This window comes from Grammomys surdaster, unplaced genomic scaffold, assembly GCF_004785775.1.
Source record: "Grammomys surdaster isolate TR1022 unplaced genomic scaffold, NIH_TR_1.0 258, whole genome shotgun sequence".
NCBI classification, from domain to species: Eukaryota; Metazoa; Chordata; class Mammalia; order Rodentia; family Muridae; genus Grammomys; species Grammomys surdaster.
Genome location: NW_021604699.1, coordinates 2,025,288 through 2,044,727, shown reverse-complemented (window position 1 = coordinate 2,044,727; position 19,440 = coordinate 2,025,288). Strand labels below are relative to the sequence as shown.

The 19,440-nt window shown below is 45.6% G+C and overlaps 1 protein-coding gene across 2 annotated transcripts; it reads left to right on the top strand.

Annotated features, from left to right (window-relative positions):
• Positions 1-1,617: 1,617 nt before the first annotated feature.
• Positions 1,618-19,261, top strand: Irf4 (interferon regulatory factor 4). 2 transcript variants are annotated; one of them, XM_028775696.1, is made up of 9 exons: positions 1,618-1,664; positions 2,873-3,120; positions 3,969-4,155; positions 4,965-5,053; positions 5,724-5,865; positions 7,410-7,517; positions 9,677-10,030; positions 13,543-13,655; positions 15,722-19,261. In XM_028775696.1, exons 2-9 carry the CDS (start codon positions 2,905-2,907, stop codon positions 15,860-15,862), a joined length of 1,350 nt encoding a protein of 449 aa, XP_028631529.1. In that variant the 5' UTR covers positions 1,618-1,664; positions 2,873-2,904; the 3' UTR covers positions 15,863-19,261. The 2 variants fall into 2 exon arrangements, with proteins under 2 accessions (XP_028631529.1, XP_028631528.1); XM_028775695.1 differs by having other exon boundaries at positions 5,721-5,865.
• Positions 19,262-19,440: the final 179 nt, after the last annotated feature.

Below are 19,440 nucleotides of genomic sequence, written 5' to 3'. Positions count from 1 at the left end.
GTAATGACTGTTGTTTTAAATTTCTGAAAACAGAGGATGTGGATGGTTGAGGAGAATTTTGAAACCGTTTCAGCCAAGGCAGAGGACACGTGTATCAAAGTTAAAAAAAAAAAAGAACAAAAAAACCCTTTGCTGTTTCTGCCCTTAGCAGTCTCTATCTGTGCACACTTTGAAGAAGAGTAACTCCTCGGCAGCAATGCTGTGCTATCTGAAGCTGCAATCTCTGCTTTGCTCCGACATGTGTCTCTGGTGACCAGGATAGTTCCCGACAGATAGAAGGTGTTCAAAGAATATTTTTTTTGAATGAGTTGAAGCCCCAAAGGAAGAAGAGGGGAAAATAGGTGTGACCAAAATTTTCCTTGAACGAAACCCTCTTGTTTACTACCAGGGCTCTGACGATGGAAAACTTATTGGGGTGAAATAACAACGACATGGCATCCTGTTAATTTCTGAGAAAGCCTGTTAGTGTTAGGAAAAACAACATGCTGGTGAGCATCTCTGCGCTGGTTTTCCTGTGGATGAAACTAGATGTTTCTCCTAAAGTCCAGAACCCAGGATCTCAGATAAAAAGAAAAACTGAGAGACATGTGAAATGAAAAAACCTTTACAAACGCTCCAAGTTGACCTGTGGTGGTGGCAATCTAAAATCATACAGAAACTGGTGGTCTGTCTGCTTACCTGAAAGCACCAAGTGAACTATATATGCTCCAGGCGTCCAAGCTGTGCTGGAGAAAGTCAGCGGTGAAAGCTCCTGGAGTTAAATATGAAGGTCCAAGAAAACATGAAAATGAAGTAAAACTTTCAGTCAACCTAGCTGTTAGTTCGATTTGGGGCATTAGTACTTCGCCTGCAACTGCCTCCCACATGGTGGAGGTTAAAATTATCATTTTTAGGTGAATTGCCATCAGGAAGCGCTAACTACCTGACTACTCAGGGATCCCCCATCTCTTTTATGTTGCCAAATTGAAACTTTGGGGGATGTGCGTTGTCTGAGTCATCTCAATTCGCCGGTTTCATTCACCCAGCGTGTATAAGCGGTTCAAACACAGTATTTGGGCCATGGTTTATAAACGTGCCTTTCTATTTTTCTTTTTAGTGAGCGTGATATTCTCTAAACGCTCTGAGAGACATGACTCCGCTTTACCCAAGGATGCTCCCACCTCTTTCTTCTATCACATGTTGTGAGAACCAAGACCCCTGGGCTCAGGACGCTTAGTCACTTCCCAACCTGGCCTGGCCAGTGGACTTGAGCGGTTACTAGTTATCAGGTACCCTCAGTGCAGATTCCAGTATCTCCTCTCCCCCATCCCCCTTGCATGGCTCCACCTTCACAGGAACGGGCCATACGGATTCCTATCAGGCTGAGGATTTCTGAGTGCGTCTGAGTCTCCAGCCCCCTCCACAGGTTTGTCTTCAGGGGGACAGCCCTTGACCCGGTGGGCTCTAGTCCGAAGCTCTTGCTCCTGCGGGACACCCAGGCACAAGGCAGGAATAGAGGGCGGTCCTGGGTATAGGCGAGCCACGCCCTCTCTCAGGCGGGGCCGCTGTGCCCGCCCAGCACTCCGCCTCCAGCTCTATAAAGTTCCTCTTTCTCACCTCGCTTTCCTAGTTTCACCACTTGAACTTGGGAGCCTTTGCTGCCCTCAGCTCAGAGTGCGGGTGAGGTAAGGCCTGGAGTCTGGCAGAAGGAGGAGTGTGAGGCTGGTGGCAGAGGAAGCTTGGCTTCCATCTCTGAGCCCGAGTCCCCCGAGGGAGCGTGCGTAGATAGCGGACCCAGGCTCAGCTCCTCTACGCTGCCCCAGGACGAGTGCACAGCGGGTTCTGTATGAAGCTGCTTGGGCGGGCGTTCCAGAACATCCCCCACAGGCTGGGCGGGACGAGCTAACGGGACTGTGGTGTCTTCAAAGGATCGCACTGGCCGCAGCTTGTCTGCAGGGGAACAGTCTCTGACTCTCTGCTCCAGTCGAAAGATCCTTTCCTAGCCCTGGTTCGTAAAGGACCCAAACTCAGCTAGGGCTCCAGCGCGTGATTCCTAGGCCAGACGACCAAGGAGAGCTGAGAGCTCCAAACTTGGGGTGCTCAGAGCCCCTTCTCCCACGCCCTTCTTCACTTCTCGCGCAAGGGTGCTGGTGTTGCTGTCCACAGCACCCCTCATTCCCAGCCTCGCCTTTACTCCAGCCAGAGTTCACGCTGACCCTCTGCAGGTTCGAGTCTCCTGTTTCTTGGCTGTGCTGCTCGCCCCATAACCAGACTTCCACTTGTTGCTTCCAGGACCCACGTAATGATCTCTGGTTGGATAGGCCTGGCGTTATTCCGGGGACAAAGTAAAAGTATCATAGAAGAAAGTCAAAGGAGTGAGCTGGGGTACTGCACGCCTGCATGGCAGGGACACAGGACCTGGACAAGGGCTAGTCCACGTGCCAGGTCCTTCTCGCCTGGGGCCGTCAGGGCAACTTGAATCCAGGAAGGGGCGAGCATACAAATAGAATGAGGGGAAAGTGGGATGAAAGCTACTTGGGGCTGGCAGACCGGGAGAGTAAGCAAAAGGGTCGCCCCAGCGTGGCGCAAGACTTGGGGTCTGCAGATAAGTTGTGTATCTAGGAGCTTTCAACGGAGTGCATTAAGACTGTAGACAGTGAGTGGAAGATGGGGTGAGAGGAAGGACATTTGAGGATGGTGCGCGCCAAGGGATGCTCCCCACACATTCGTCAAAGTACCTTCTCTTGGGGGGACTCCGGAGACACTGGCACTGCACGCGAGCACCTGGCAGCCTCAGAGACTCCGGGGCCTTGTGGGCACTGCAGGAGTTTGGGACGGGGCTCCCCCAAGAACGATGCCACGGTGGCTGCAGGGAAGGCTTGTCTCCCCGCAGCGCACGAGCCCGGGAGGAGGTTGGCACGCGTCATGAATTTGGAGACGGGCAGCCGGGGCTCAGAGTTCGGCATGAGCGCAGTGAGCTGCGGCAACGGGAAACTCCGACAGTGGTTGATCGACCAGATCGACAGCGGCAAGTACCCCGGGCTAGTGTGGGAGAACGAGGAGAAGAGCGTCTTCCGCATCCCGTGGAAACACGCGGGCAAGCAGGACTACAATCGTGAGGAGGACGCCGCACTCTTCAAGGTCAGCTGCATTCAGGATCCCTGGGCAGGGATGCGAGGTTGGGAGGGGTAGTCTGACAGCTCTGGATGTGCTGTGGCTCCAGGGCAAGGGACCAGGAGGTCAGGAGGGCTCTGCAAGGAGACCAAAGCATCAAGGAATGGGTCCTACTTAGCAGAAGTTCCGGGAGCAGGGAAAGAGGTTGCTAGCTCTCCGTGTCTTACATACAGGGAAACCAGGTCCCAATACTAAGTTTGGAGGAAAGACCTTCCAGCTCCAGGAGCATCTCTGCGCCCCCCACCCCTGAGGTTCCGGTTGCATAGCCCATTCGCTGTTTCCTGCCACTGCCACCACTGACTGCTAGGATCAGTCACTGCTTCCCTGTCTCTGTTTTGCTACTTTTGAGTTTTTCTCTCTGGGTTTTCTTTCTATGATTGGGCTCCTATACTGTCTGGTTCTAGTTCTGGAAGCTGTGATCTCTGTTTTTCTTTCTTTGAGTGGCTTTGACTATTCCAAGTCTTTCTCTGGGAGACCCCTCTCACCCCGTGTGAGTCCCCAGAGAGCTGGCTCACTGAACTGTGAAGCCCCCAGCCTCCACCTGCCAGCAGGGCCGAGGAAGGGGACTTCCTGTGGGAATTTGTTCAAAGTACCTCTGTGATTTTGTAGATGTCCCAAGTCTTGCCTACACTCGATTCAGGCACTGGGTGTGTAAGGGCCATATGGGGTCTCTCTATCATCTCACCATAGAGTCCTAGGTGAGAATCATATTTCAGGCAACAGCAAATTTGAAACAGCAGCCTTCCTTTCTGAAATGCTATCCATAGAATTCTTTTGAAGATCTGGGCTTGACTTTTCCTTCTCTCCGTTCTTAGGCTTGGGCACTATTTAAAGGCAAGTTCCGAGAAGGGATCGACAAACCAGACCCTCCTACCTGGAAGACAAGATTACGATGTGCTCTGAACAAGAGTAATGACTTTGAGGAACTGGTAGAGAGGAGCCAGCTGGACATCTCTGATCCATACAAGGTGTACAGGATCGTTCCAGAGGGATCCAAAAAAGGTAAGGGATTCCTAGCAGAGGTCGAAGGACAGACACATTATGACACTCACAGAGCCCTACTCCCTAGAGAAGGTCACGGTCTACCTCTGCCCAGCAGTCTCTGTTTCCATGCTGTCTCGGTTATAAGTGACAACCCTGTGGTGTTAGTATAGGATGGCCTCTCAGACTTTAAGCCCCATGCGTGTGTGGGTATGCACTTGAAAACGTTATTTTCATTTACTCCATTCAGTTAGGATATGGGTCAAATTTCCAAACAAAAACTGGAAAATCCACTAAAATTTTCCTTACCTAATATCCTCTAGTAATTAAGCATTTTAAAGAGGAGAAAGCACACCACACATCCCATACATATTCACATTTCTTGTAATAAAACTGCTAGAGCTTCTAGTTTAACATGGCCTGCTAGGGCAGTTATGAATATTGAGATCTAGAGTTCTGTCTCTTCAAAATTCCAACTAGTCTATCTACAGCAGAGCCCAGGAATCTGCACTTGGTTCCAATCATACAGGATGCCTTAGCTAGGTATCATCTCACTACCAGAAACCACTTGGTGGATCACAGGGCCCTGGGTGGTGTTTCCTTCCCTGGGTGTTGCTCACAAGTCAGAGCATGTTTAATCAGTTTAATGGAGTAGACAACTATCTCTGTGAGGGAATTGTTTGAAAAATAAAAACAAAACAAACCTAAAACATCCAATTGGTTAATATGGGTATGCATTCTAAGAATTAAGTTTTGGGTACTTTTATAAGATTTAAATCAGTTCCTTGTTTTACTCTGTGTTCTTTCTTCCTTTTTCCCCAAACACACAGGAACAAAACAGCTCACTCTGGAAGACACACAGATGGCCATGGGCCACCCCTACCCCATGACAGCACCTTATGGCTCTCTGCCAACCCAGGTATGTGGTAGACTCTTGGTCTTGTGGAAGGCTGGGCTGTGTCCTTTTGGCTGGCTCCACACAAGAGACAAACACAAATGAAAACTGTAGGGCTGACTTCCTATTTGCTATGGCTGGTACACACACTGAACAAAAACCTGGTCAGAGAAGGATGTTTCAGTTCCAGTGTGGTGTCCCTGTCTCTGATGCCATGGTTAAGTGGGGGAGTTGGATGTGTCCCACCTGTTGGAGACAGGCTTCCACTGATGGTCAGATCTTCTGGGAATCAGACCTTTTGTGGAAGTCAAAGGTTTTGGAAGTAGTACTTTATCATGTGAAACCACAGGGCAGCTGACTTCTCTAGGCTTCCCTGATGTGAATTACAGTACTGTTTGATTCACTTTGGTGGCTTAAAAGGGGGCAGATTTCACTGTGGTATTCTTGGTGCCATGCTCGGCCATATGATGAAACCTTTAAAAAGTCACGGCTTGACACAATGTCCCCATTGTGCTTTCAGACCCTCTTTGGCTGTTTTCTACCTAGTGTGATGATAGACAGTCCATGTCATTTTGGGGGCAAAATGACTTGACTGCTGGACAAAAAAGGGTTCCCTGAGGAGTTTGGGTGATATGACAGGACGCCAACACCCACTGATGTCTTCCTCTGAGCAATCACTGTGCTCTGTCAGCAGGTTCATAACTACATGATGCCACCCCATGACAGGAGCTGGAGGGATTATGCCCCTGACCAGTCACACCCAGAAATCCCATATCAATGTCCTGTGACGTTTGGCCCACGCGGCCACCACTGGCAAGGCCCATCTTGTGAAAATGGTAAGGATTGTGCCAGGGTAGCAGACAGAAGAACAACCTGGGCTCTGGGTATGGGCAACACCACAGGGCTTTCCCCTTCCACTGAGATACCAGCGACACATCACATGAAGCTGCTGGTAGTGGTGGTGGTAGCAGGGTTGGGGGGGATGTTGCCTTGTCCTGTGAAACGTTGAAGTCCTCAGAGCCATGATAGGCAATTCTCTGTGTGGGAACTTAACTAGAAGACCTCAGAGATCATTCCAAGGAGCTGAAAAGTGCCCCATTTTTAATACATAGAGATAAACATGGATGACCATAAGCTCTCAATGACAGTAGATGTCAATTATAAAACTTGTCTATATTTTGTTTTAGTTATTTGGGTAACATGTTTTTACTTTCCAAAACATTTATCCTGTCTTTGTCCCATTAGAATAGATTTTGTCAGTCTTCCGTCTGAGTTGTCCCTTATTGGAGAGCCATACTATCTCCCTAGTCTATGTCTTTCTTCTCTCCTATAGACAGCTGTGCCCAGCCTGCCTCAGCAGGGACTTAGGGAAATCATTGCTAGTTCATGTCTCTGAATACTAATGAGTCATTTGTAGCTGTTCTTGGTACTAAGAAAGGATCAGAGCGAAAGTGTCCACAAAGTATCTCTACAAATGAGGGTCTGGCTCCGAAAGACCCATAGGGGTCCCCCAGATCAGCACGAACAAAAGAAACACCAATTAACCAGACATAGGAAATTTCACAAACAATGCTCAGTGAGACTTGGGTCCTTTAGTATTTATTTAGGTGAGTGCGCTGAGTTACATCCCAGTGCTTTTTTTGACTGTGCATTTTAAAGTAGAGTCTTGCTAAATTATCCAGGCTAAATTGCTCTTTGACTCTCCTGCCTTCAACTCTTGAGTAGCTGGGATTTCAGGCCTGTCCTACCAGGCTGGGAATAAAACAAGCTTTTAGGACTTTCAAGTTCATCATTTAAATACAAGTCTTGACATGGGTCACCACTCAAGTAGTCCTTTTATATTAATCTGGAAATACTTTCCTTGTCACAATTTCACCAACACCCCCCTCATTCCATTCATGCTTACACTAATCTTACTTTAGTGTGACATAACTTCTGTGCTGCCAGGAAACGTGATTCAGCACCCCCTCCCCACCAAACTTACAAACATCGAGCAGAATAAATGAGGATTAAATAATTAATTCATTTTTTAACCAGCCTTATAGAAGTTTGAACTCTGACCCTGCTAGTAACTTGCTGTGTGAGCTGGTGCAAATCCTTCTCCTTCTGGGCCTCAGTTTCCCTGTAGATGAGTTTTGGAGAGCACCAGGCTTCCATCCAGAGCTGTACTGTGGCTCCTTCCTCATCACCCTGAATTTTTCTCACTGGATGTGGACTTTGGCCTTTGCCTCATAATCAAATGCTCTGCTGTCAGCAGATATTTAGAGGCTGTCAGGCTTGGGTAGGGAAGGTGACTGGCCATGGCCTTTCACAACTCAAGAGCCTCCCTGCACTCGGACTATCTACTTAGACATCATCTGATTTTTATTTGCAAATGCAGGTTGCCAGGTGACAGGAACCTTTTATGCTTGTGCCCCACCTGAGTCCCAGGCTCCCGGAATCCCCATTGAGCCAAGCATAAGGTCTGCTGAAGCCTTGGCGCTCTCAGGTGAGTGTGGCGCTTCCTATAAAGCTTTGAGGGAGGTGACATCTTTCCTCTGCTTAGGTTGGATGGGGATTTAAACTCTCTCTCACCTTGCAGCCCCCTGGGTCTGGAGTAGGCATGGCCCAGGCTATGTGGACATCACACTGAATAAAGTACACTATTAGAAATCTCAGCAGTACTAGCTAGCCAAACACTATTTGGATGACGTCTTTAATCGTCTTCATCATTACCTGCTCAGCTTTCCAGGAATGTATAGCCAGGCTCCTTCTGACATTGTCGCAGTGCAGAAAGACTTTATAGGCACAAAGGCTTTTCCTTTTCAAATGCTGTTTGTTCTGTTTGTGTTGGCTACAAACAAGTGGTCCTGAACTGCTTCCAGGGAACACTGGTTTTGGACCCTGGTCTCTGAGAAGTTCTTATGCCCCTAAAGGACCATATAGCTCTGACTTCCTCACAACTTTGATAGAATTGCTGAGCATGCGTGGATTTGACCTGATTTTAAAGTTCTGTTACTAAGGAAGCCTGCACCTGGAGATACTGACCAGTTTTAAGAAAGCCCACACTCACTTGAAGCAGATATCTTATGTTCATTTAGTCTTTAGATGATTTTTTTGAATGTTTTCAAACAGGATTATTAGAACTCTCAGCATGCCCTTGGCTACCTTAAAAGTCTATGACTGAAAACATCAACTATATTTTGACAAATTTAGACACTTCCCTTGTTCTCGAGAGAGAAAGAAGTTTTTACAATCTAGTTCCTTCCAGTTCTGATGTTCACGGAGATTTTGGGAACCATTCAAGAATAACCGAGGGACACTTCTGAGCATCAGGGTTTGTCACAAACACTAGAAAGCTCCAGATCCTCTTCTGGAACACCTAAGACTTAATGTGGGTGCCCTAAGAGTGGGAAATAAATAGCTATTTATAGCTCTGCAATCTTGTGATTCTGGTGACGTTAAATGAAATGAAACCTGCTCTGCCAGTCACCTCAGATGGCCAACGCCCCCTCTTTTTGGGTATACCACTTGACTTGCTGTTTATAGCTGCAGACATAGAAGACATCATGATGTGGGCTATCAGCACTTGCCATTGAAGAATACGAGGCTTTTGTGGGTTTCTTCTTCTGGTTTGCATAATTAATTATCAACTCTGAGCGCACTTTTCAGAAAGCTGTTCTTTCCAGGCATTGTTTGGGCTCCAGCCACCACCACAGGTATCTGTCTCTGCCTGGGAAGCCCTGGGCACACTCAGCTTGCCCTTTCAGCCTGTGGGTGGTATTTTAAAGTGGTTTCTGAAATCAACAAAATCATTTGTCAACAGATTCCTGTCTTAAAGCTGTAGAAAACACAGTTGTTGTGTTCTTTTCAGAGTTGAACACTAAGTTTAGAGGGGTTTCAGGAGATTTTACATTAACCACTGGCTTTTAGAACATTTCTCATCAATTCCTTCCCCTAGTCCAAGAAAGCTGACTTAAGAATAAGAAAATAAAAGTATCATTTTCCAGAGCCCAGAAATTGTCTTTTTAGTGCCTATCTCTGACATATCGATGTGAGTTTTGTTGTTGTCGTTGTTTTGGTTTTACTTAGTGACATCATGGTAACACTTTAGGGAAGGAAAGTTCCAGAGCTGAAGACACATTTGTTTTTCTTCTGAGATGTCTCTGTATTTCTTTTACTAATAGAAATCAGTCTTAGAGTTCAACTCCAAAATCAAAATTGAGTTTCTGGAAGGTGAATTCCAATTTAGTAGTATTGTTTCAGATTGTAGACAAAATGCCACCACTATTAACACTGTTATGAAGCAGAGGTGCTTTCTAATAAAATTTGGCTGAAAATCCAAGAAATATATACCCCTCCTTAAGACGAGTAAATGGCCACAGCAACATTTGAAAATGACCACGGTAGAGAAATCAGCTTCTTTCCACGAGCTTCTCTTAGTATTGAATGTGCTTGAGGTCTAAGAATGTATAGGGAACAAGGGCAGCTAACATCTCCGAGACGTCCTTGGCCCTAGGATCTTTCACTTGTTCATGGAGCATCTTGATACACAGGTGTTCCACCTGCTGTACTTCCTATCAGTCCAGTCACTGAGTCTTTGGGGCTCTGAGCATGATGGCACCTGTCTCAAGTCCATCAGCACTGACTCCAGAATTTTGTTCACAGACTGCCGGCTGCATATCTGCCTATATTACCGGGACATCCTCGTGAAGGAGCTGACCACGTCCAGCCCCGAAGGCTGCCGGATCTCCCACGGACATACCTATGATGTTAGCAATCTAGACCAGGTCCTGTTCCCCTACCCAGACGACAATGGGCAGAGGAAGAACATTGAGAAGTTGCTGAGCCACCTGGAGAGGGGACTGGTCCTCTGGATGGCCCCAGATGGGCTTTATGCCAAAAGACTCTGCCAGAGCAGGATCTACTGGGATGGGCCCCTGGCGTTGTGCAGTGATCGGCCCAACAAACTAGAAAGAGACCAGACTTGCAAGCTCTTTGACACGCAGCAGTTTCTATCAGGTAACACACCTCACAGTCTGTTAGAATGGAGGTGGCGGTGGGTGCTGGCCATGAAGGTCTCAAATGGCAATGTCTGCCTATCTCAGACAGAGGTCTTCCTCCTGAGATCAGTGAGCTCACCCAGAAATAGGGTTTCTGCATGATTCATGGCTGGCTTTTATCTGCCATGTGCTCTCCTTATTAGCAGAGGTCCAGAAAGAGGATCCATATTTGCTAGCCAGGAGAGACAATGGTGCAGGTTGATATCTTAATTTTTCATTATTGTTTCACTCTAGGATTTTGTTTTATTTGTTTGTTTTGTCAGAACCTATGTAGCTCAGGCTGACCTAGAACTAGAGATCCTCCTGTTTCAGGATTGTATATGTATTCCTCCACATCTGGCTAATGAGCTAAAATGTGGGCTTTCAGCGGCATGTGCCCCTCCCCCAGGAAGGTTCCACTGTATTGGCTCTATGCTCTCAGCAAGTTTATCTGCTGACACTTCAGCTCTTTAGGGGTTTCTAGAAAAATCAAAAAGGTTAGAAACACATTCTTAACATTTTTGGTTATGAGATGTGTCACCCTTATAAAATTGTCACACTGCAGGCAGGACCGAAGCTGAGCATCTAAGGAGCAGAGTCAGTGAGGGGGAAATTCTGAGAAGGTTTGCTCTTATCTGACATATGAAGGCTCCTAATCATGTTTTCCAGGACCTGTACTTCTTATGGTTTGAATTTTGACTTTGTGTAGCTATGTTAGCCCAGGGCTGGCTTATATGAAGTCACCAGCCACTGTTGGGTACCACCCAGAGGCCTTCCTTAGAACTGTAGCAGAGGATGCCTTTGGGGGAGAAGGCTGCTCTGCTGACTGCTGATAGCATCCCTTCCATCATATCCTGAGCTTTCTTTCTTCCCAACACCCTTTCCAAACAGCTCACACCTCTGGCTTTCCATGTACTTTCCTTTTCTTGAACCTGAACTTGCTTTGCTCCCTCTCATTCGTGCACATTGTGATGGTTTAAAATGCATGTACACTATGTTCTGGCTGAATTTCACTAATTAGTATGCATATCACCTTGCATATCTATCTTTTTTATTTTGGTAAGAATATTACTTGAAATCTACTCTCAACGTTTTTTAAGTTTTTTTTTTTTTTAAGTCCATGATTGGTCATGAGGATATACTATCATTGAGCTTGTGTCCAACAAACTCCTCTTGTCAGTTTATGCTCTTTGACCCACAACCACTTCCCACTTGTGGTGACCACCATTTGCTGCTACTTTTATGAGTTCGACTATTTTAAAATTCACACCGGAGCATCACGAAGTCTTTGTCTTTGTGTGCATGGCTAACTTCTCTTGGCATGATGTTCACCAGGCTCATTTGTGTTGTTACAAATGACAGGCCATCCTTCTTTTTTAAAGTCTAGGGATATTCCACTGTTTTATCTCTATCATGTCACATTCTCTTTATCAGTGTATCACTGGTGGGCCCTTGGGATGATGTCTTCCTTGTCTAAGCAGCTCTGACTGGTGCTGCTGAAGGGGGGAGTATAGCTGTCTCTCCAAAACCAATTTGCTCTGCCTTGGGTATGTACACAGAAGGAGACTGCTGAATTCTCAATGTGCTTCTTCCTTCTGTTCATTTACAATGAAGACAAAAAGCCCCAGTGTGCTTGGTACTAGTGGCGTTTCCTCTGCCTTTTGAGCTCTAGTGACCAATATTTGTTTAGGCTCATCCAAATCCTCTTCCATTTCCAAAAACAAACATGTTCCTTGATAAATATCCTCCCCTGAGAGATGAGACAAGAGAATAGTCTCAGGCTCCAAGGTGTCTCAGGCTCAGAGGCTGATGAAGACCCTTGGAACTGGGCATGATCTAAGCCTTGGCCAGACTAATCCTTTGCCTCTCTTGGGGTGAGCTCTAGTGTTTGTGGTCCAAGTCAAGGAAAAATAACTTCTGGAGATGGATAGCTACATATCCTATATCTTCCCTGTGGTCTGGAAGTCCTTGTGTGTGCCCTCCGGAAGGCTACCACTAACTCCCTGCTTGACTAAGGTAGCTCAGAACAGTGACAAATGGTAGTGACAGAGCTTTGAGGTACACTAAGACGTGGTGTGCCAAAAGGAATCCAGGCAGGAGGCAAGTGCCAAAACAGAGCGAACCACTTGGGCTTTAAATTTGCTTCCTAGGATGTATTAGTTATTAATGAGTAAGAGCTGTTTCCCTTTGTTCCCTTCTTCCATAGTGGGGCCTGTTGTTTTTGCTTTCCACAGTCTCCAAGCCCCAGAGAGGCTCAGGGAAGACGAAATTGTTGCAGAAAGGCCCAACAGCCTCTGTACCTAGGGATCCCCACCCAATGTTCTGGGAATAGCAGGCTGCGGTGGACTTTCTCAGAGAGTTGTATCACTCGCTACTCTGACCTCAGCCGATGTAGGTGTCTTCCTGGCCACAGTGCTATGCACTTTTACACACTGTGCCTAAACCATTGGGTTTGATTTAAATTCTGGAAGAAGAAAGAGAAAGAAACGCAGGAAGTCAGTTCTGTGAGCTTCTAGAAGCTCTTCAGTTGTTGCAGAGAGCAGTGGAAATCTTTGATGTCTACCCATTCAGGATTTGCACCCCACTAGGGACAGTCCCCATAGGCACAGTTGAGAATTCATATCTGATCAGAGCAGAGTCTTCATGGCTACTTTGTAGAGGCAGCTTTTTAACGTCAGTTCCTTCATGCAGACAAGACCTGGGAAAGTAGTGCCAGGCGGAGGAATAAAGGTTAATGCCAGTGATTAGATGTGGCTGTCTGGTTGTGCTGGAGGAGGAAGCCAGGGCCTTGTACATGCAAGGCAAGTGTTCTGTCCCCAGTGGCTATGCCCTCAGCCATGGGCAGGTTTCTTTTCAGCAATCTTCTTGTCTGTTTCCCATCTCTCAGGCAGGACTAGCCTCAGCATGACATCCTTGTCAGTGGAGCTTCGTTGGTCCCCTTTTCCCTGAATCATTCTGTCCCCAGAGTGAGATTGAAGCCTACACTGGTTCTCCAGTTTGGAGTTTTAAAACTAGTATCAAGTGGGATCCAGCTGCCAACAGCTGGTGCAGACAGATGCCCTTGGTGCCCAAACAACACGTGGCCTCCATGGTTAGCTGGTGAGGTTTAAAAATAACCCTGGGCCATCAGAACATTTTGATTCTTTACATGAAAATGTCTCCTTTGCCTGTGCTATTTGATTCAGCATGGCTACTTTTCTTTTTCTTCTTTGTCCTCTTCTTTTTGGCCTTGTGCACTTTTGTGAGTCTAAAGACTCAAGTTCTTAAGCTCGGGTCGTGTTCCTCAAGTATAATGAAGTAAAACCAGTGTCAAGTCAGGAAAACATATGTAAACTTGACCATGTGATTTTGTGTCTGGGGTCTGCCCTAAGGGCTGGACTTAGAGGAACAGAGCCTGGGCTCCCCCAAAGCAGACTCACACGTGGCTCTTGCTTTCCGTTCACCCACTTTACCAGGTGTCTGAACAGTTTTTTTTTCTTTGTGGGTTTTCAGAACTGCAAGTGTTTGCTCACCATGGCCGGCCAGCACCAAGATTCCAGGTGACTCTATGCTTTGGTGAGGAGTTTCCAGACCCTCAGAGACAGAGGAAGCTCATCACAGCTCATGTGAGTACCTGGTTACATCACCCTTAAATCACACGCTGTGGAGCTGTCCCTTTTAGAGAAGTGGCAAATGACGAGTAAATGTCAACTCACCTGGGAAAATAAATGTAGACCTTAAAATAGTGTAGGAGGAAGCAGGCCCCAGTGAACAACACAGCTCAGGGACCCACAACCTACTTCCAGCCAAATTCTGTCACCACAGAATCAGCAGGGTGGATGCCTTGAACCCAAAAACTCTGCTTGATCTGTATTCGTCTTTGTTTCAGATAGACTGTTATCTTCCCGTTTATAGGAATTTTCAATAGTTGGGACCAAGTACTGCACTCTGACATTTCTTCTTCTTGTGTGGTTTTTAAAATGCTGTCTTTTCTAGTCAAGTAGAACTTTCCCCACTGGGAGGCTGCCTATTGTATATTATGCTTCATAGTTCCTCATAACTTCAGATAGTTCCCAGGCCCACTTTTTGTTGCTGGACTTTAGGGAGTTATTTAATAGTTGGACAAGGGTCATGGAGGAGGCTGAGTCTTCCCAGGAATCCAGACAGGTCAGTCCATCCTCATAGCTAGGGTTCATTTAGATAATGTTTAGCCCTCACTTAATAATTAAAAAATAGTTCTGAATACCTGACGTTTTTAATTAAAAAATGTTACTTAATTATATATCTTGAAAAGTATGCAATATGTCATAAATGTTACACCCCAGAATATCCACAATATCTCAGTGCAAATGGAATATTAGCTCTGATAATATTTCTTAGTGGAACTTGAAGACCGGGTATACAGCTCAATGGAAGGCACTTACTGGGCAGTGAGTGGTAAAGCCCTGGAATCTGGACCCAGCCTGTGATGGGGGTTGGGCACTGCTGTTGAACATGTAGCCTCCCTTCTTGGTTACAAATGTAAAATCCAAGAAGAAGAAAAAAAAACAGACTGGAGAGATGGCTCAGTGGTTAAGAGTACTGGCTGCTCTTCCAGAGGTCCTGAGTTCAATTCCCAGCAACCACATGGTGGCTCACAACCATCTGTAATGGGATCCGATGCCCTCTTCTGGTTTGTCTGAAAACAGATAAAGTATAGTCACATATAAATCTTTTTTAAAAAATTATTTTTAAAAATGTTGCTTATCTATGCTAGATTCATCCAAATATCTGCAATCTCATTTGATATCAATCACCAGTGAGAACTGAGAAGATGCTCAAAGCAGCAAAGGATTATAGTTTTGCTGCTTCTTTTTTATTTAAATGATATCTTTTTAGTAGTGAGTAAATTCCAGCATAGATCTGATTTTAAGGTCTTTGGGTGCAATGGGACTCTGCAAAAAGGGGCCATCAATGGTCCTCTAGGCAAAGGTCCTCAAAATGCCACCATGAGCTCCATAGGTAGAAAACATGCATGGGCACACCCATGCACTCTCCTGGTTTTCTTATTACAGGCTTAATTCATATGGATGCTTACAGAAGAATTGTGTCAGTCATTATATATCAAATAACAAAAGGCTTGATTTATATATGACTGATTGTCACAGAGCACTCAGCCTGACTTGGTGAGACCGGCTTTGACTGGTGATGCAATCGATGCTCATAAACAAACTAGATCCATCAGAGCCAGCCAACCGCTGTCCTGTGGCTGTTCAGCTCTGTCTTCTACTTGTGACTCAGAGTTGTGTCTATTGCACAGCCATCTGGTCTTTCAGGGCGAGCCCTTCTATCAGGCTCATGAGCCTAACATTCACAGCAGTTTACTTAGCCTTTTAATTTGATCGTCTCACCCAAAAATGTCCAGTTAATTCGCTAAATATAAAACCCAAGAGGCAATTGGTTTCAAAAATGTCATATTTATCTTCAATTATAGAACCAAGAATTTTATTTCTAGGGTATTCTATTCCAGGTATTGTTAAGGGCAAACAAAACTGGTTTCTCAAATGGCTCAGAATGTGAACTGCTTCACTGTGTTATCCTATGCAGTTTGTGGCTTTACTCAGAGTCCTAGGGTCATTTCATGATGCCCTAGTTGTATGGTATTAAGAATATTCTAGTAATGTCATTTTTTTAAAAAAATGTTGTATTAAAGGTGGAACCTCTGCTAGCCAGACAACTGTATTACTTTGCTCAACAAAACAGTGGACATTTCCTGAGGGGCTACGAGTTACCGGAACATATTAGCACTCCAGATTACCACCGCTCCCTCCGTCATTCTTCTATCCAAGAGTGAGAAGCCAGCAGCAAGGATGATTTTGTTTCATTGTAAATACTCTGACAGGGCAGCCGGCTGCTGCCCTTTCTCTTTGGAAGGGCTAAGAAGTGGGTTGCCACCTGAAGACAACAACAGGGATTTGTGAGGAGAAACAGCTCCACCTGCTCAACAGAGGAGCTTGCCCCAGAAGAGCACCTGCCATCCAGGTCTTGACAAGTGCCAGTACTTGGGTGATGTGCCCTGGCTTATAACTGTGAAATTTGACCAGTGTCGTGTTTACATGTACTTAAATACTGGCTTTAGCCTGGTATGGATGGACTTTTGCTTGAAGACTGAAAACCTGTGCCAGCGTGAATCCCTGACAAGAGAAGACATAAATATTATTGGTCCGTTTCTCAGGGAAGTAAAATCTAAACTAGAGACTACTCTGTCCACCCACAAAGAGATGCCTTCTTGGAAAGAGGCACTATAGGTCTCCCGGATCATGTCCACTGAGTAAAGGGACTTGTTCTTAGGTCCCGTCTAGGCTATCTAGTCCTGATGCTGCAGAGTCTCTACAAGTGGACCCTACATCCTGTTTGCTCCCTCTTCTTGCCCTTTCCTAAAAGCCAGCTGGTGGACTCTTGTTGCCACATACTTGAGCCAAAAAAGCATCAAGGGCATATAAGATGAAACATGTTTGCGTCTCCTCCAATCTAAGAATGACTATAATCTACAATGTAGTTTTTGATGTATCCCCCTTTTTGTTTTGCCTCTTACTTTTTTTAGAATTGTTGCTTTTTTTTTAAAAGAAAGGGAAAGAGAAAGAAAGAGAGAGAGAGAGAGAGAGAGAGAGAGAGAGAGAATACTAGAGATAGAGTTTTAAAATTCTGTGCCATTTCCCCTTCTATTTGTTTTGTTGGCCATCAGTAGTCTCCATGGCAACACTGAACACTGGAAGGGCGGAGCCTTTGAGCAGGTTGGGAACTGTCCCGGACACCAGTGGTTCAGTGTACAGCTGCAGACTCAGTGGGCTGTTTCTGCTTATTTTGTATATTAGATGCTTCCTTGTGCCAATAATAGTTTGACAGAGTCTCAAAATTGCCGGCCTTTTCTAACAATACATTCTTTCACAGAACCCCAAAGAGTCTCACTTGCCTTTATAAATCGTCTGGTCCCTTATTTTCTTGTTACTGTTTTGTTTAGGTGGCTTCGCCATGCTCCAGGAGTTTTCTCCTACCACAGCATAATTTCTGTTTCTTCCAGGCTCAGAAAGAGTCAGCTGGCCTCACACACATGGCACTTACTTCTTTTTTTTTTTTTAACATGCCACTCTTAATATTTCTTCTTAAGTCTTTCAGCAGCATACATTGAATAAGCAATGGACCGTTAGAGTGTTGTTTATTTTAGTTTGTCTGTTTTGTTTTTAAAAAGGAGCCTTTAATAAATAGAATACATTACAGAAAATGGAAGCATTTTTCATAGAGAAGGGGAAAACTGAAAAACATTTTATCTTTTAATCTTCCTTGCTAGAATTATCTCCAAGAGTTCAGTCTGTTCTTTAAACATATTTTAGTTTTCAATACATATATGAAGTTGCCTTTTTTAGAGAGAGAGAGAGAGTGAGAGAGAGAGAGAGAGATGTGATGACACTCTTATGTACACAGCTATACAGACTTACCTCATCTTTTGAGTGGCATGTGGAATTCCACTGCAGTGTGCCTGGGTGCAGTTTAGACATCTTCTTAGCTACCTGTCATGAATGCATCCCAGCAGCCCACTGAGTCTCGTGAACTGAAGTCACTTATACATCTTATAGATGCAAAACATTCTGGGGTATATTATCCCAAGGAAAGATGAAGGCAAAATTGAGAAGCACTCTTTTCCCGAGGCCCCAAGCCATAGCTGTGCTCCTGGAGTGTATCAACCATATCTGGCACTTCACTGAGGTTCTTTGCCTGATCCTGTATGACCACAACTCTTCGTCCCACGTGCAGATGCTTCATTTCAATTGCCATGTGAGCTCTTTTTTCCCCCTTAACGTTGTGCTGCTTTAGCAGTGAAGCTGAATTTACTACAAAATGCTGTTTGGTTTGGGTCACCAATTCCTGTCTTACTTTACAGCCATGCATGCTGATGGCTTCCATCTTGAGGAACGGTTTGATAGGCAAACACTCCTGATACAGAAAGGATACCTCCATCATCCCTTGTTGACAAAATGGGATGCACACAGTAGAATTTAGTTTGTTCTCACTGGAAGATGCTGTTGAAGAGGTAGGCCGAGGAACACTGCATCCTAGGGAGAAAACATGCAAGTCTCACAGGTGTATGCTGTTGGCTTTGTTTCTGGTCCTTGAACAAGCATTAGTGTCTGGTTTAAAACTCAAAGCCCCAAAGCCCCTCTGTTGTTGTCCTGGACAGAGAAGTTGGTACAGCCCACCTGTAGAGATCCAGACACACTCTGGGATTGGAGCAAGGAAGGGCCTGCTTTATCGTGAGAACGCCAGCGCTGTAGAGGCCTGGGTGCAGCACCTGTGTGTGCCTCAGGCCAGACTCAGGAATGCTAGCAGGCTGAGTTTGGTGACTGATTAAGGGATATGTGAGGTGCCCTTGCCCTGTAGACAGGCTGAGTGTGAGCCCTAGCAGCAGAGGATTCTGGGAGTCAGGGTGTCATGTCCTACACAGGAAGAGCCTTCAATATTACTTTTAAAACTTACTTTCCCCTTGCTGATATTTTGATAAAAATCCAAACAAGGTTTAAATGCCCTCTCATTTCTCTCCAGGCAGTCTTGTCCATCCCACTGGTGAATATTTGTTTTGTTGTCGTTGTTATTGGTGAAAATTGTGAAATTGTTACGGTCTCTGTTTTTGTTATTTATCTCCCTAAATCACGTGGCTGCTGCATACATTGCAATGTTGCCACGAGCCTGCCCTACCACATACATCTTTTTGCCAGTTGCTTCTTCACTCGTTGAAGCCTGCGCAGTAAGTGAAACTCACTCAGTCCTTGCTACTTGCTGCTGCTCACTGTCACACGAATGCAGGGAAGGCTGATTTTCCTGGACTCATTTTCAGCGCTTTGATGAACATGTCTCCAGCGTATATTGAAGTAGAAGACGGCGTTTGGCAAGCCAGTTCTTATTAGACACTCTTCAAGGTGGACCCATCTCATGTGGAAGGGCATCATTGTCCCTCTGCTCCCATGCCCTGTGCACCTACTTCACAGTGAGAGACCTGCTGGGGACCAAGGCTCAGAGATCTCTGTCTTAGAGCTTATGCTTTGGATGTCTGCCATGTCTAAGCCCGACAGGAAAGCACTGTGCCATCCTGCCTCCAGTGTTGGATGGATAGGCTATGGATTTTGCTGTAAACTTGCTTCACAAGGAAAACTATGTGTTTTTAAATATTTGATAAATAAAGAATTTCTAGAAAGATTGACTGTGGAGTATATTTAATACTGTCCTCACAGCCCTTGAAACACTTCCTCTATCTGCTGGGTTCTTGGTGAGGCTGTCAGTGGCCTACTTCCTTCCTGGCTGCCTGTGAGTCCCTGAAATCAGATCTCTAAAGTGTTTAGCAGAGAGAGAGAGAGAGAGAGAGAGAGAGAGAGAGAGAGA

What these genes read in the sequence shown, in the direction of transcription:
- Irf4 (XM_028775695.1), top strand. Translation starts at nt 2,905, where the DNA reads ATGAATTTGGAGACGGGCAGCCGGGGCTCAGAGTTCGGCATGAGCGCA. An exon ending in AGGACGCCGCACTCTTCAAG is followed by an intron (nt 3,121 to 3,968) that starts GTCAGCTGCATT and finishes CTCCGTTCTTAG; the next exon opens with GCTTGGGCACTATTTAAAGG. An exon ending in CACGCAGCAGTTTCTATCAG is followed by an intron (nt 10,031 to 13,542) that starts GTAACACACCTC and finishes GTGGGTTTTCAG; the next exon opens with AACTGCAAGTGTTTGCTCAC.